The 14,313-nt window shown below is 39.1% G+C and overlaps 1 protein-coding gene across 1 annotated transcript in view; it reads right to left on the bottom strand.

Annotated features, from left to right (window-relative positions):
- LOC124154384 (dynein axonemal heavy chain 12-like) overlaps positions 1 to 14,313 on the bottom strand; it is a 242,984-nt gene that overhangs the window by 108,783 nt on the left and 119,888 nt on the right. Inside the window, exon 34 of the mRNA XM_046528076.1 lies at positions 9,137 to 9,314. Within this exon, the coding sequence (XP_046384032.1) occupies positions 9,137 to 9,314 (178 nt within the window). The remainder of the gene's footprint in view (positions 1 to 9,136; positions 9,315 to 14,313) is intronic.

Below are 14,313 nucleotides of genomic sequence, written 5' to 3' on the forward strand. Positions count from 1 at the left end.
CAGTGCGAGAAATCTGCTATTCGACTCATCTCTAAAATTTTGTCAATCACATACACCCAGGCCGGAGAATCTGCCTTGAAAGGTAAGTTATCAAGTTACCGTCATAGTATCAAGTCGGAGCTGCAGCTTGGAACCAATTCTAAGTGGCCGCTCAACATAGAAATACCGTATATGTCTGAATATAGTGCCCCCTTTTTTCAAAAAATGCCCGTGATAAAAGTTAAGGGGGGGACTATATTCAAACCCATTTTTTAAATTTTTTCCCGAAACTCAAGCCTCAAAATTAGGAGGGGGACTATATTCAGAGGGGGACTATATTCGGAGGAATACGGTAGTTGACCACTGAGATTCTAACAGTCTATACCTTAACTTCTACAAAAACGCTTACAGTGTTTAGCATGGGATGAGACCACTATGAAACTTTATAACACTACCTATCGCTAGGGCTCCTTGATTTTCGAGAATGCGAAATTTTGCAATTTTTCATGAATTCAGAACATTTTCAGTTTTCATGCGAATTCCAATGTTTTTTAATTTTTTTGCAATTTTTTCCTCGATTTTGAAATGATTTTTGATCATTTTGCTACTTTTTAAATTTCAACAGGGTTCCCACTCTACCTGAATAATGAAATTCACGGCTTTTTCCAGGTTTTCACGGTTATTTTTTAGGTTTTCACGGTTTTTTTAAGGTTTTCACGGTCTCATTTTCGCTAAATTCAAGGTCCGTTGATAAGCCAACAATAAGAAAATCACTAGCCGTGTATCAACAGAAAATTAACGTACGCGACAAACGGCCGTGAATGTTAACGCCGCAATGAAAAGTGATACCTGTTATGACGTGATCTATCGTTTGCAAAATTCAGGCCCGACAAAAGGACCAGCCCAACCGCGCTCTTGCCTGTACGCCGAATACCCTTCGGACCTTCTTCCGTCCGGACACTCGAGGTCCTTTTTTAATTCCTTGCCGAGAGATTGTTTTTGCGCACGTTGTTATTACTGCACAGTAACCGAATTTCCCCCACCCCAATATTTCTTATTTAACGGAAAAATTTTATGAAAATTGTTTATAGAACATAATAAATCGAAAAACAATTTCATACACCGTATTAGCACGAGTCTAAGACGAACACGATTCTAAGACTACCCTCCTTTTTTGGAACTCCACTAGGGGAAAATTTTTCTTTCCTAATAACGATACGATTAGAAAATGAATGTGGAAAAACGATCAATGCTAATTTTTTTGCTAGGTTGCCTATGTCCAAGGAAACGCAGGATTTTTGCGAGTAATTAAGATATTCATTAAAGGTTTCAAACAATATTTTAGATAATAACTTGAATAGTAGCACTTTATCAAGACACATAGGTCATATTGTTGATTCGACCCATATCTCTTTCAAAATTCTAAAGGAAAACGCCACCTCACTAAAAAAATGTTTGCTCTTTGAGGCTTTAACGACACAAACAAACAGCATTACCTTAGATAGCACAAAGCGGAGGAACTGGATCACCACCGACAGTAAATAACTCCACAAAAACTTTCCGGTTGCGACGTAAAACTGGCAAGTCCCAGTTCGACGCATGCGAAAATCGTGTGATGCTGTGTTGCTATAAGCGGAAATCTTCTCTCGTTTTCAGGCCGCAACGCGCGAGAATTAGTAACGTCGCGCCAAAAGCTCGCTGTCACCCGGTTCAAACGCAGGGAGCGTAGTGTCCACAGCGCATGGCAGGCTGTCAAGGCTAGCGGTCTTCAAATCGAAGGATTGAGGGTGTTGAATAAACGTTCAAATTTTTCGACACAAATGCCTTCTAGATTTAGTTTCGAAAGTGGTCGCTGCAGCCAGTGGGAAGGCTAATTGGGTGGAAGGAGGTCTAAGCAGTGACCGAGGGAGGGGAAACCAAGCCAGTCGAGGAAAGTAAACAAGCTGATGAGAAGTGGTGTCATATTTCAGGAGGGGGGAGAGAAAAGGCCTCCGCTGGGGAAAGATGTTTTTTTTTTTCTTCAGGCAACATTCGTTCCCACGCTTTCCTGACCCATGCGACGATGCTCGCCACAATGAATAGAAGTGTGCTCGCTACGAACGAAGTTGAAAATTTCTGGGAAGGTATTATAATCAAGATTGAGAGATTTTTAAGGTTTAAGGACGAAATTCACGGCTTTTTCCAGGTTTTTTCACGGTAGACAAAATTCACGGCTAATTCACGGTTTTAAGGTTTTCACGGTTGAGTGGGAACCCTGTTCAACCAACCACAAGCTCTTTGTTTTTTTAAACACATCCACAAATAAAGCTGAAGCCACGAATTTAAACTACGGGCTCTCGACACCGCAGCCTTTCCTCATCCCAAAAACTCTCATTCAAAGCATTATCATCGACATCGCAACGCCACCAACGAGTTATTTTTCCCAACCAACTAAACATTGCTTGTTCGGACAAGTGTCGTGAAGAAGAGCTCCCAAAGGGGACGATAGTACGTTGAAGACACGGGTGCATTTAGGAGGAGAGACCACTAGTCCCCAGTGCACATTGGAGCCGGACGCTACGCAAACCTCCCGGACTGCGTGAATGATTCAGTAGGGCACCCAAGTTTTGACTTTTATACCTCATACCAACACGTAACTAGCACAAAGAATTAATTCAGCAGCAACGAGTGCTAGGGCAAGAATCGGCCTCAAAGAATACTCCGAAAAATAACTCTGCCCTTGTAGCGAATGTGTTGAGGGCCATAGCTACAACTGTTGTGCTCTGGGAGCCCCCAACCCCCAACTGTGGGCAAAGAAGGTAGTATGGTGGCATATTTGAAATCAAATGCATACGTGCTGCGATAATTTCAACTAAGATCGAGTATTTTAATTTGTTGTCAAAACGATCTTCACAAGATGGCCACCGTGTGAAATAATTTTCAAAGTTCCTTTTCCAGCAATCCTCCGTTGCGTCCAAAATTCGTTTGCAGGAAAGTCTTGCTTTTGGTTAACGATAAGAGGTTAAATACGTGGGTTAAAAGTGAAAGTCATATTGCTAGGTGCAATTTTTTGCCAATTGGAATGCAGAAATTCGTTAACGTATTTACGAGTATGCTGGTGAAGGATTTTATGTTTATGACAGTGTGGCATTTTTTTAGTGTTCCCCCCCCCCCAAAAAATTTCTGGTACCCCTCCCCCCCAGAAATTCTTCGAACTTCCTCGAACTTCCTCCGAACTTATCCGCAGAACTTTTCCCGCTAAGGATTTTTCGCGCTAAGGTTTTTCGCGCAAAGGATTTTCGCGCAAAATCCTGTCTCGCAAAATCCTGTCTCTGGAAAATCCTGTCTCTGAAAACCCTGCCTCTGGAAACTCAGCCTCTGGAAACTCAGCCTCTGGAAACAGCCTCTGAAACAGCCTCCGAAACAGCCTCCGAACCAGCCCCGAACCAGCCTACCTGCAATGCAAGACTTATATAGGACTACTGCGGAGAAATACTTCTCCTTGGCAAGCAAGGGGAAATCGGTGCTAAGGCCTTAGTATTGCACTTGGAGTGAGAAGTTTTACCATTGTCCTATCACAACTCTCTCTCCCTCCAACACCTCACCCCAGTATCTCCTTCCCCTCCATGTGTTCCAATGAACTATCCCTCTGATTCCTCTGATGTCTCCAACCCAGAAGTTGAGGGGAAAATTCTGGGTGCTGGCTGTTGTCTCAAAACCAGGGAATGGTGTTTTGCGGAGCGGCCGTTTCTGCAGGGGCAGTGACGCATCAGTGGGCGGTTGTTGAATTCGCCTGGCTACCCCTCCACTCCCTGGAAGAAGCCCTCCCCTCAAATGCTGTCTCGCCTTGCATAGGCAAGCTCTTTTCTGATCGTGACCTGCTGGGAGTCACATGTCTTGTGAGGCATGAGATTTTTAGAGCAATTTTCTGCTGGTATTTAGCTGGTAATGTTTCCTTTGGGATCATGAATTTACTATCATTGTTTTCTGTAATACTTCTGATTTTTTGAATACTCTACTTTGAATAGATATCGTACGGTAATAACTCGTAAATTATTTTTGGCTACCTTTTTCTTGTGAGCTGTTTTTCTTGTTTGTGGAGTCTTACCCTGATCCAGCATGTGACCGACGGTTGGAGTATTTCCCTTGTCTGGACTTACGTGAAAAATCAACCAGATTTTACGACGTAACGTTACAACAGACAAAACCAAATTGTAATATATAAATTCTGCTATGCAAGAATTGGTTGCATCATGAGAATTTCTGGCAGAAGCACCTAGCCACAGTTCTTCACAAAAGCAAGGAGTCCCATGAAGCTGGACCATTGACATGACAGGTTTCAATGAAAGGCTCTTTAGATAAATCAAAGACAACCACGCTGGATAAAGAACAGTTCAACTATGATTTAACAGAAGCATTTATAAAGACTGTTATACTACTCGAAATAATAGCAAGTCTTGCTCTTAGAGATTTCCTCAACAAAAACTGCCCTGGTTAGTTTTCTTAGGAGTTAAAAGAAGCTGTAAAAGATAAACCAGTTAGAATAACGTGCATCGAAACTACTGACCGAGCAGGATAATTCACCTTTATTTTCATTATAAAGCCACTTAATTGCTCAAGTAGGTGGTGTATTTATGTAGGTGGAGTTTGGGTTTTGGAGAATGCAAGTGGTGCAGTACATTCTAGAGCAATACTGGAAGTACCGTAAGTTGAGGCGAGTTCGGACACGCGGGGCGAGTCCGGACGATCGCGCCGGCTGATGCTTACATTGTATTTCCTTCCGACTTTCGCTTTGTAATACACTGTAATCATGGCTTTAAGACAAAGAAAGGTACAATGTATCATATTACGTGTAAAAGGGATGGATCTGTCGCTTTTGGTCGCAGTTCATCCGATTAGTTTGCAGCGCAACATTAGAGTGAAAAATCTTACCGGCGAAAAGAAACATCTCTCCTCTTTGGTAAGTACTTCTGAATGTAATAATACTCAATTCCTCCAAAAGCTGTGCTATTTCTCATTAAGTGTGAAAAATTTCGTGTAAATATTTCGAATACTCTATTTATTAGAGCGCGTTATTTGATTTCATGCACCTAGCTCCGAGGGCAGAATGGTGAGAAATTACGCAAGGGTCGTTGGAGGCCGGCGCTCACACGGACACGACAACCAACAAATTGAGAAGGCTGTTGAGGCTGTGAAATCTGGAAGAATGAGTCTTCGGGGGGCCTGCAAGGAGTTTGGAGTGCCAAAATCCACAGTTCACGACATATTGAAGGATAAACACCCAAAGAAATCTGGAGGACAAACGGTTTTATCCGCCAAGGAAGAGGACCAGCTAGCGCAAGGGATTCTCAAATGTGCCGAGTGGGGCATTCCCTTGCGAGCAATAGACTTAAGGTTAGTCGTTCGGGAATACCTGAACAGGATGGGACGAAAAGAAAAAGTTTATAAAGACAACTTTCCGGGAATGGAATGGGTTCGTGGTTTCTAGTCAAGACGGCGGGAACTCACCGTGCGTTTGGAGAGAACATTAAGAGAGTCCGCGCAGCAGTGACAAGGGAAGTTCTGGAAAAATACTTTAATAATTTAGAGGTGGTTTTAAATGGTGTTCCTCCGGAAAATATTGTCAACTACGATGAGACTAATTTCAGTGACGATCCTGGAAAGTCCCGGGTGATTGTTAAGAGGGGGGAGAAACATTCGTCAGTGATTAAGGACACCAGCAAAACGAGTGTTTCTGTAATGATCGCCGCATCAGCGAGCGGGGAACTTTTACCCCCATACCCGGTATATAAAGCCGTTCACTTGTATCCTACCTGGGTAGAAGGTGGCATTGAGGGATCGAGGTTCAATAGGAATATTAGTGGATGGTTTGACATCACAACCTTCGAAGACTGGTTCACCACGACATGCGTGCCATTCTTCAAAAACAGGCAGGGGCCGAAAGTTATGAATTGGATGGATGAGGCAGATACTTTGTGGAGATCCATTATGAAATATGAAGTGAAACACTTTGCACTTTCCACATAAAATATTTTTATTACACACGAGTCAACATGTTTCACTGCACTGCAGCATTTTCAAGACTCGCAAAGAGTCTTGAAAATGCTGCAGTGCAGTGAAACATGTTGACTCGTGTGTAATAAAAATATTTTATGTGGAAAGTGCAAAGTGTTTCACTTCATATTGCCGAAAGTTATGATTGGGGACAATCTATCGAGTCACCTCTCGGTGGAAGTAATTAGGAAGTGTGAAGAAATGGGAATAGACTTTGTCATGCTTCCACCTAATTCGACCCATTTATGCCAGCCCCTCGATGTAGCTTTTTTTAGACCTCTCAAAATTGCATGGCGAAAATGTTTAGACCAGTGGAAGCGCAAAAATCGTGGCGTTCTTCCGAAAAGTGAGTTCCCCAGGTTATTAAAGTCTGCCTTTGAGTCCATGGGATCTTCATTGTCTCCCAATATTTGTGCAGGGTTTAGAGCCACGGGAATTTTTCCATTCAACAAAAGTCGAGTCATTAGTAAAGTCCCCTCTTTAAATCCAAAGGAAAATTCTGACGCAGCCTCCGATGCTTGGTCCAACGCATTTCTGGAGATGTTAGCATCATCCCGCGCAGAAACACCAGAGGGTAGAAAATCGCGGGGGAAGAAACTAAATGTTGAAGCAGGAAAAAGTGTGAGTGCTGAAATTAAAAATGAATCTGTTTGTGATGATGTGGTTGACATTTCCTCAGAGAAAAATCTGTCTGTTGATGAGGTTTTGGCATCGCATGTCAACAATGAAGTCGATTTTGAAATTCCCGGCTCTCTCACAGAAAATTCGTTCGTGTTATTAAAATTTGGGACCAATAAACGAGATAAGCTGTTTGTAGGGAAAGTGATTGAAGTCTGCTCCAACAAAAAAATCCGTGTGCAGTGCCTTCGAAAAAAAAATACAGCAAAGGAAACTTATTTCAGGTTTCCAGATGTTGCTTACGAGTGCATAGTGGGAAAATCGCAAATTGTTCGTCAGCTTGCTCCGCCAAGGGACTTGCGAAGGGGCCGCTTCGTTTTTAGTTCTTTAAGTGATGTTAATGATGTCGATTAATATGTCAAATTTTGTATCTGATTGTCATTAAAAATTCATTATTAAAACTGGTGAAAAATTGATATTATTGTAAATTTTTTCATTTCCGTTTCCATCGACAACCATTTCGATGCCTCGGAATTTAACCTGAGCTATTCGGTCCGATTGAGAGTTTAGCCTAAAGAAATTTCTTGTTTCAATGATACTTATTTCATACCAAAGAGTTAAATTAAAACTCCGTCTGTATTTAATGTATTAAATTGACGCGAAATGCCACCATATGTTAGTCCACATCTATCAATGCAACGCTCGCGAGATATGCGATTCGCTTTTCAATTTCAACAAATTTGCTGATAGTAAAATAAAAATAAAAGCTCATAGTTGCCGTTTAACATCACCAAGATAAGTAGAAAGTAATATTTTTAATAAATTAACATGTTTTAAGAAAAATATTTCGTTCACAACAACATTAACGCTATCAACTCGCATGCGTCCGAACTCGCCCCAAAACGTGAGGCTTGTTCGAATGGTGTTATTGATCATTTTTCGAAGTTAAATCTAAGACAATATCTTATGATTCATTTGCTAAGTATTTTCAAACGATTAAGGATTTTAAATTTCGATTTTCACGCATTTTGACAAGTTTTTCGATGCGTAAATCGCATTTATATGTAAAAAAGTGTCCGAACTCGCCCCAACTTACGGTAATTACTGAGGTTACTAAGACTGAGGCATTAAGTTTGAAAATGTAATAGCAATAGCTACATATTCTGCTTGGTATATGCTTACAGGTGTTGACTCTTTAACACTAAGAAGCCCGTGGTATTTTCAAGTGCAGGTTGTGAGAACTGAGAACCGATGGGGGAGAACCGAACCGGTACCGAGAACCGAAAATATTTAGGAACCGACTCATCCTTAGTTTCAACCTTACTTATTTAGCTTTTGTCAAGTGAATTTTTGACACAAACATTTTTGTAAAGAAATACACTACACTATCATTAATACGAACAACCATACTAAGAAGTTCTCGTTATTACAATGCTAATTGTTGGTCCCAACAAAAAAGGCCAATCCAATCTATAATGAAAGAAACATTATTGCAAAATTTTTGTTAATCGTAATCTAAATACATATATTTCTGAAATTGAGCCTTAGTTCTCACTTGTTGACATAATTTTTTGAAATATTGAAGTCTGTTTGTAATGCCGTGATTGCACACTAGATGCCTTCACGAGAGTTCTATGTTCCAGTTTCATTGGCATGACAGTGTGCAATCGTGCTCAGGGATCACGGATCCGCATCTTGCAGCAGTTGCACCCTGGGCTACTTGTGCGAGACGCGACTATGCGGCATGGTGCCTAACAGTGAAGTTTCCGACATCGCCCAATGGTTGTGAAGCTTTCGTGCAAGCCACTTTTCAGAATCTGTTATCTTGCAGCCACGGGAGCGTGGTTCTTGGAAACCAGATATTATTTGGAGCAGTAGGAATACGAGCACACTTACATTAATGCCGCGAAAAAGATGGCGGTCAGGAAAAGAAAGCTCTTGCATGATTACAGAGCACAATTGAAAATAATGATGTACTTAAATATTAATAAATAGTTTGATTTGTGTTAATTATGAAAATTACAAGAAATGAAAATGAAAGTTTGGATTATTTGTGCAGCTTCTCTCCCCGTCATTAACTCGGATAAACGGGCGTCTGCTGTACTTAATTTACAATTCAAAATCAACACTTTGCTTTACCAAGTGACACCATACAATTTATTACTAGACAGAAAAGTTTTAAGAAACTATTACAAATATTTCAAGGCTACTTTCGCTACTACAATTTTAACTTATTTTACTTCAGTGCACAAACACAATTTAACATTCTGTATATTACACCATGCAACTGCCACTGATTGAATGCTCAGCATTCAAGTCTACACTCTGCTTTCTACCAAAATGTAGTAGGTGTCCACATCTAGCATGGCCACACTGTTAAAGGTGTTACGAGGGAAACAATAGTTTGCAATCATATATGATTCCTTGCTTGCCCCAAGTTAAAATTGCATGTAAATATTGTGAAATCAATACCTTAATTTTTATGGTTGTCGTGAAAAAAATATACCTGAGTTTCTTTGGCAGTGATATTCATTGTCATGGTCACATTTTGAGTCCAATACTCTTCTGTGGGCAATTCATGGATGAAATGGTATTTTATGTATGCAGATTTTCCTGTACCACTCGGTCCCACCAACAGCAGAGGTTTCTTATGTGTTATATGCATATTGACTAAATGAAGACACCTACAAAAAAATTATTATAACATATTATCTGAAATATAAAAGCACAGAAGAAAATAAGAGATTTTTTATAAATTCCACATGCTAGAGGGTTTTATTGAAAGTTTTCAGTTTGAAACTACCCAATTTAAGGTCAATTTGAAACCATTATGTTATTGGTAGAGGTCCGTGAAAGTGGTTTTATTTTTTGCTAAAATTCGTTTTAAAACCATGTGATTTCGGTGTTATAGAAAATCTTGGCGGTGTTATTATAATACTACATTTTTCCGAGGTTTACAGGCGTTTTATTATTTTATGGTACACGTTTCATGAATAATTATACTTCTATTAAGCATTTTCCATAACATTTAACACGATTTCGATTGTACAAAATTTCTGATAAAACTAAATGAAAGAAATGGTTCAAGTTATATTGGTTCAAGGCATATGAATGGTTCAAGTAAGTAGTCTTGGCGAATACGATCGGCAAACGGCAAATCCCCACTACCTTATATGTGTATACTTCGAGAGCCATTCCAGAAATTTTGGATTGTCAAGTTTCTCTACACTAAATGAAGCCTTTAAAAATGCTCCAGTAGTAGCAACAACAAGCTCCTCCTTTGCTTTCTTTGACTAAGTTACTGTGTGTTCAAATGATAGCTGTCATTTTGCGGGTCCCCTTTCTTTTGCGCGTTTATGTGTATCGCTACTGATGTGCTTTAACAAAGTGTCACATCTTTCGAATTAAAATTGGCATTTTAAAATTCCTATCCTTCGTTCGATATTTAAAGCTGGAACTACGATAAAAAAAGTACAACCCCAAAACAACCTATCATGGTGGTGTTTCCAAACTGAGGGCTGGGTAGCTACGGTATAACCATAGTACTGTATAACATACAAATTGGCTGAAATGTTTCATGTTGTGGGTTCCCTTTCGATACCCCTCACCCAGGTGTTGAGGGAAGGTAGGACAGCAGCTAGATATACCAAAATCGCATAGTTTTGATTACAGCTGTTGCCAATCGGTCAGAAAAGGCACGGAAATAAGCACACATAACTAAACATAATCGGATTCAAAGAAAATTGAAAATTTATTTCCCATTTAGCGATCCTGAAACATCTAGAATGAGATGCTTTCTCACCCGAAGAATTAGATATTAGAGTCACTTATTAAATAGAGTCAGATATTAAATCACTTCAGTGCGCGATATTACGCGGATGCGTTATGCGCAAGACTAAACGAGCCAATTGACCTTGGAATCGTAAGGAGATAGAACAAATGAACGTCAGCAGCGTTAATCAATGAAGGCTTATGCTTTAATAGATTATGACTCATTAGATTTGATATTTTCGCTAATTTACCAAAAATAGCAAAAAGAGCGAAATTTCGTTTTTATTCACCGATTTCGCATTATTTCGTGTTATTTCGCGATGTCGCGTCTTGCAAAATTCATGGACCTCTAGTTATTGGTAATTACTTTGATGCCCACAGCCAAGTACGAAGCGATTATTGAATTTTTTTGGTTCTAAAAACAATCAAGTAACATATAATGCACCAATAAAACACATTCCGTGTTAGGCTCAATGGAAAAATGTCCTTTCTCACGTATGTTCTATAAAGAGAAAGCATAAATGTACTTCTTTTATAAATGCGCTCCAGAATATGAATAAAATATAATGACTTTCCCATCATCGGCGAATACTAGATGGAAATCATGGTTCAAGTCCTTCTTGTATATTAACATCTTGTGCAACATCCAAATAAAGTCATACTTTGCCCACAAATGCAACCTAGAAGTACATTAGCAGATATCATGGCCACATGCATTATCAGACTGATAAAAGTCATGAGGTCACATAAATGATAGTCAAGTAATTATTTCTCTATAAGTTGGCCAACATTTTTTCACCTAACAGAACAACAGCTTTCAATATACAGTAAAACCTCTATGTAGTAACCTCTTTACATCGTAAACCTCTATACATCATACCAACCCTCTGGTCCCGTTAGATTTACATGTAAATTTATAGGCAAACCTCTCTATAGTGAACCTCTTTATATCGTAAAACCTCTATATATCATAGCAACGAGAGACCCCCGAGACGGCCTAACTACCTCCGCATTTCGTACCGAGACAACTAGAGACCATTAATGCAGCCGCGATAACGAACATGGAATGACATTTTCAGCGATAAATGTTTCACGCTTATTCTTCTCTTTTACACCTTTACTTTACTGCAATTTTCATGTTAGCCATTTACTAGGGCCATTTTGTTCCATACGAGAGCATACCTAACAGTAAATAAGAAAAAGGCAACAAACTATCCTAATCATTTTAAGTGACAGTAAATGAAGACAGAACGCATCGTTTTCTCTCGAATCATGGTAAAAATTGCGCGATAGCACTCGCTTTCTATTACTTATGGCTTTATTTTCCTGTAAGTGCTTACATACTATGTTCAGTTAATAAAAGAGGCGATCAGCGCAGCCTATAATCCCTTGCCGGCGGAAATATTTCAACTAACTTCACTCCCATTTATGGAGACAGAATTACTCAACCGCATTGCTACTTCCGTTTCTAAAATGAAAATATTTCATGAATTTACTGCGACTCGAAATAAATCAAATACAATTTTGCAATTATTTTATTCCCATATTTCCCGGTGTAGCACTTTCTCACTGCCGCCTTTGTAATTTTTTCGATGCTTTCGTGAACGATCGTAGTGTACAATTTATTGCGCTTAGCGACGGTCATATGTCTTGCGTGCGTATTTATGCCGCGAAATCCGACTCTTCCATCGGGAGTCCGGGACGTCAATTTCTAGCAATATTGACGAACATCACTCCATGCGCGACAATGTTAGGTGAAGGAGACAGCTAATTAGTTGATACGCGGTAGAGTAATGAAATTTTTTACCGTCGCCGCCGCATTCTGAAGTAGTTCGCCCAGCATTCCCACTAGGAAATCACGTAGTTTTGCAGACCTAGCGTTTCTTTGTGCCCTCAACAAAGTTTTTCTACGGAGCTCTACGAGCATTGTCTTTAAGAGAAAGGGAATTCAACGAAATTTTCAAAATTACGCTCAATTTCTTGTTTATTTTTTGCAATAGTCACGTGTTTATTTATTTTTTATAATCTTTAACAAGTCATACGTTATACGAATGATAAATCAATTTTCTAAAATATATTATAAGGAGTATTTTCAATTATTTGCCATAAAATATGAAAACATACGAAAATTACTTAATTAATTATAAGTTGATGATGGATTCGACAAATAAAACACGGCGGCTGCTTGACATTACCACATTCCGAGGAATTTTCCAAGCCATCGACAAGGGCAGGCAGAAGAAAGATGTAGCAGTGACCTTTGGAATACCATCTATTTTAAACAACCGAGGAAAAACAGAAGAAACTGTATATCTAGGCTGCACAAATAAAAAACACGGGCAGTGAAATAAGAGGATGAAGGAATTATCTTAAGAAATATAAAAGTTGTGTACTTCCCTCCAAACACTACTAGTAAATTACGACCCTTAGACCAGGGAATTATTTCTTTGGTCAAAAGGCATTATCGAAAACAGCTAGTGCTTTATTTTTTATGGAGAGTGAATAGTGAAAACGACATTAAAAGTGCTCATGGAACATCCTTCAGACCATGCACAGGCTGTGCCTTTCCTCAATTTTTGAGAAATGCTTCGTCAAGGCTGGGATTACGGGTGGTAACAAACAGGAGGAAAGTGAGATATTTGAGAATGAACCTACAGAGTATGATAAAATCAACAAAATAGTTGACACAAATTCAACATTTGCAGACTTTGTAAATGTTGATAGTGATTTATTCATTTGTTCCCCGCATGAGTTGGAAGATAGTGGTGAAGGAGATGTATATATCTTGCAGGATACAGGAAGAGATGGATTTAGAGGAAGATGTTGGTAATGAGGAATCAGTTACAGTTCCCACCAAAACAGAGGTTGAGGATTTATTGAACATAATTAAATGGTTTTTATTAAGCATGGAGGAATGCGGTCATAATATGATTGTATTCAATAGAATTAAAAACATTATATCAAAAGAGTTTTAAAAAGGTTAAAGCAAACCCAATAACTAATTCCTAAAAAGCCCTCTTGAACAAGTTACTTTTACCTTTGTGTAATCATTAAATTGTTAATATATGTTCACTAATGCATGCATGTATGTTTAAATATATTAATATTATGGTTTATCAATAAAATGGTGCCTACCACTAAAACCTCTCTATAGTGAACCTCCATACATCAAAATGCCCAAATTTTGGTCCCCTCCATTACGATGTAAAGAGGTTTTACTGTATATCCTTAACTACGAGCATATAAAAATTAAACTAGAAGGATGTCAAGTTTTTTCCTCAAAATAACTAAAAAACATTGTGAAATTTATGGCAAAATATCGAGTGACAACACAAAACCATTTAATTGTAGAAATGAACAGTATTTGTATAATTTTGGCAAATTTCACTAATGTAAAAAATGGCTAATTTATAATATATCTGGAAAGGTAAAATACAGTGGAACTTGGTTAGTACGTTCCTTGTTAGTACATTTTCCTCCTTAGTACGACGATTTCTCTCGGTCCCGGTACCATCGGAACAAAATACAGGCAAAAGTATTTGGTTAGTACGTTTGAAAAAATTGCGCTTTCCTGGTTAGTACGCTCAATTGCTAGCCGTGACGCGACCAGCAATTCGTTCTCCAGTATCTTCTTAAGGGTCGTAAAGCTCTGAATTCATGATTTAATTTATTATTACTAGCCATTAACATTCTTTCATTCATTCTACATATCTATCTTCGACCGTGATTTATCCTAATGCATTTCTCAATTCTTATGACGTGATGAATTTATCAGGAATGTCTGACTATGCAAAACTGCAGCCAATGAGAAGCCCCAATTTTCCCCACTCCGAGCTCCTCACCTTCTGTTGCCTCTGGAGTGCCCACTGTGCACAAATTTAACGAGTGGGCAATTGTGGCTATTGCACGAGT

The sequence above is a fragment of the Ischnura elegans genome, chromosome 1 (assembly GCF_921293095.1).
Source record: "Ischnura elegans chromosome 1, ioIscEleg1.1, whole genome shotgun sequence".
Lineage (NCBI taxonomy): Eukaryota > Metazoa > Arthropoda > Insecta > Odonata > Coenagrionidae > Ischnura > Ischnura elegans.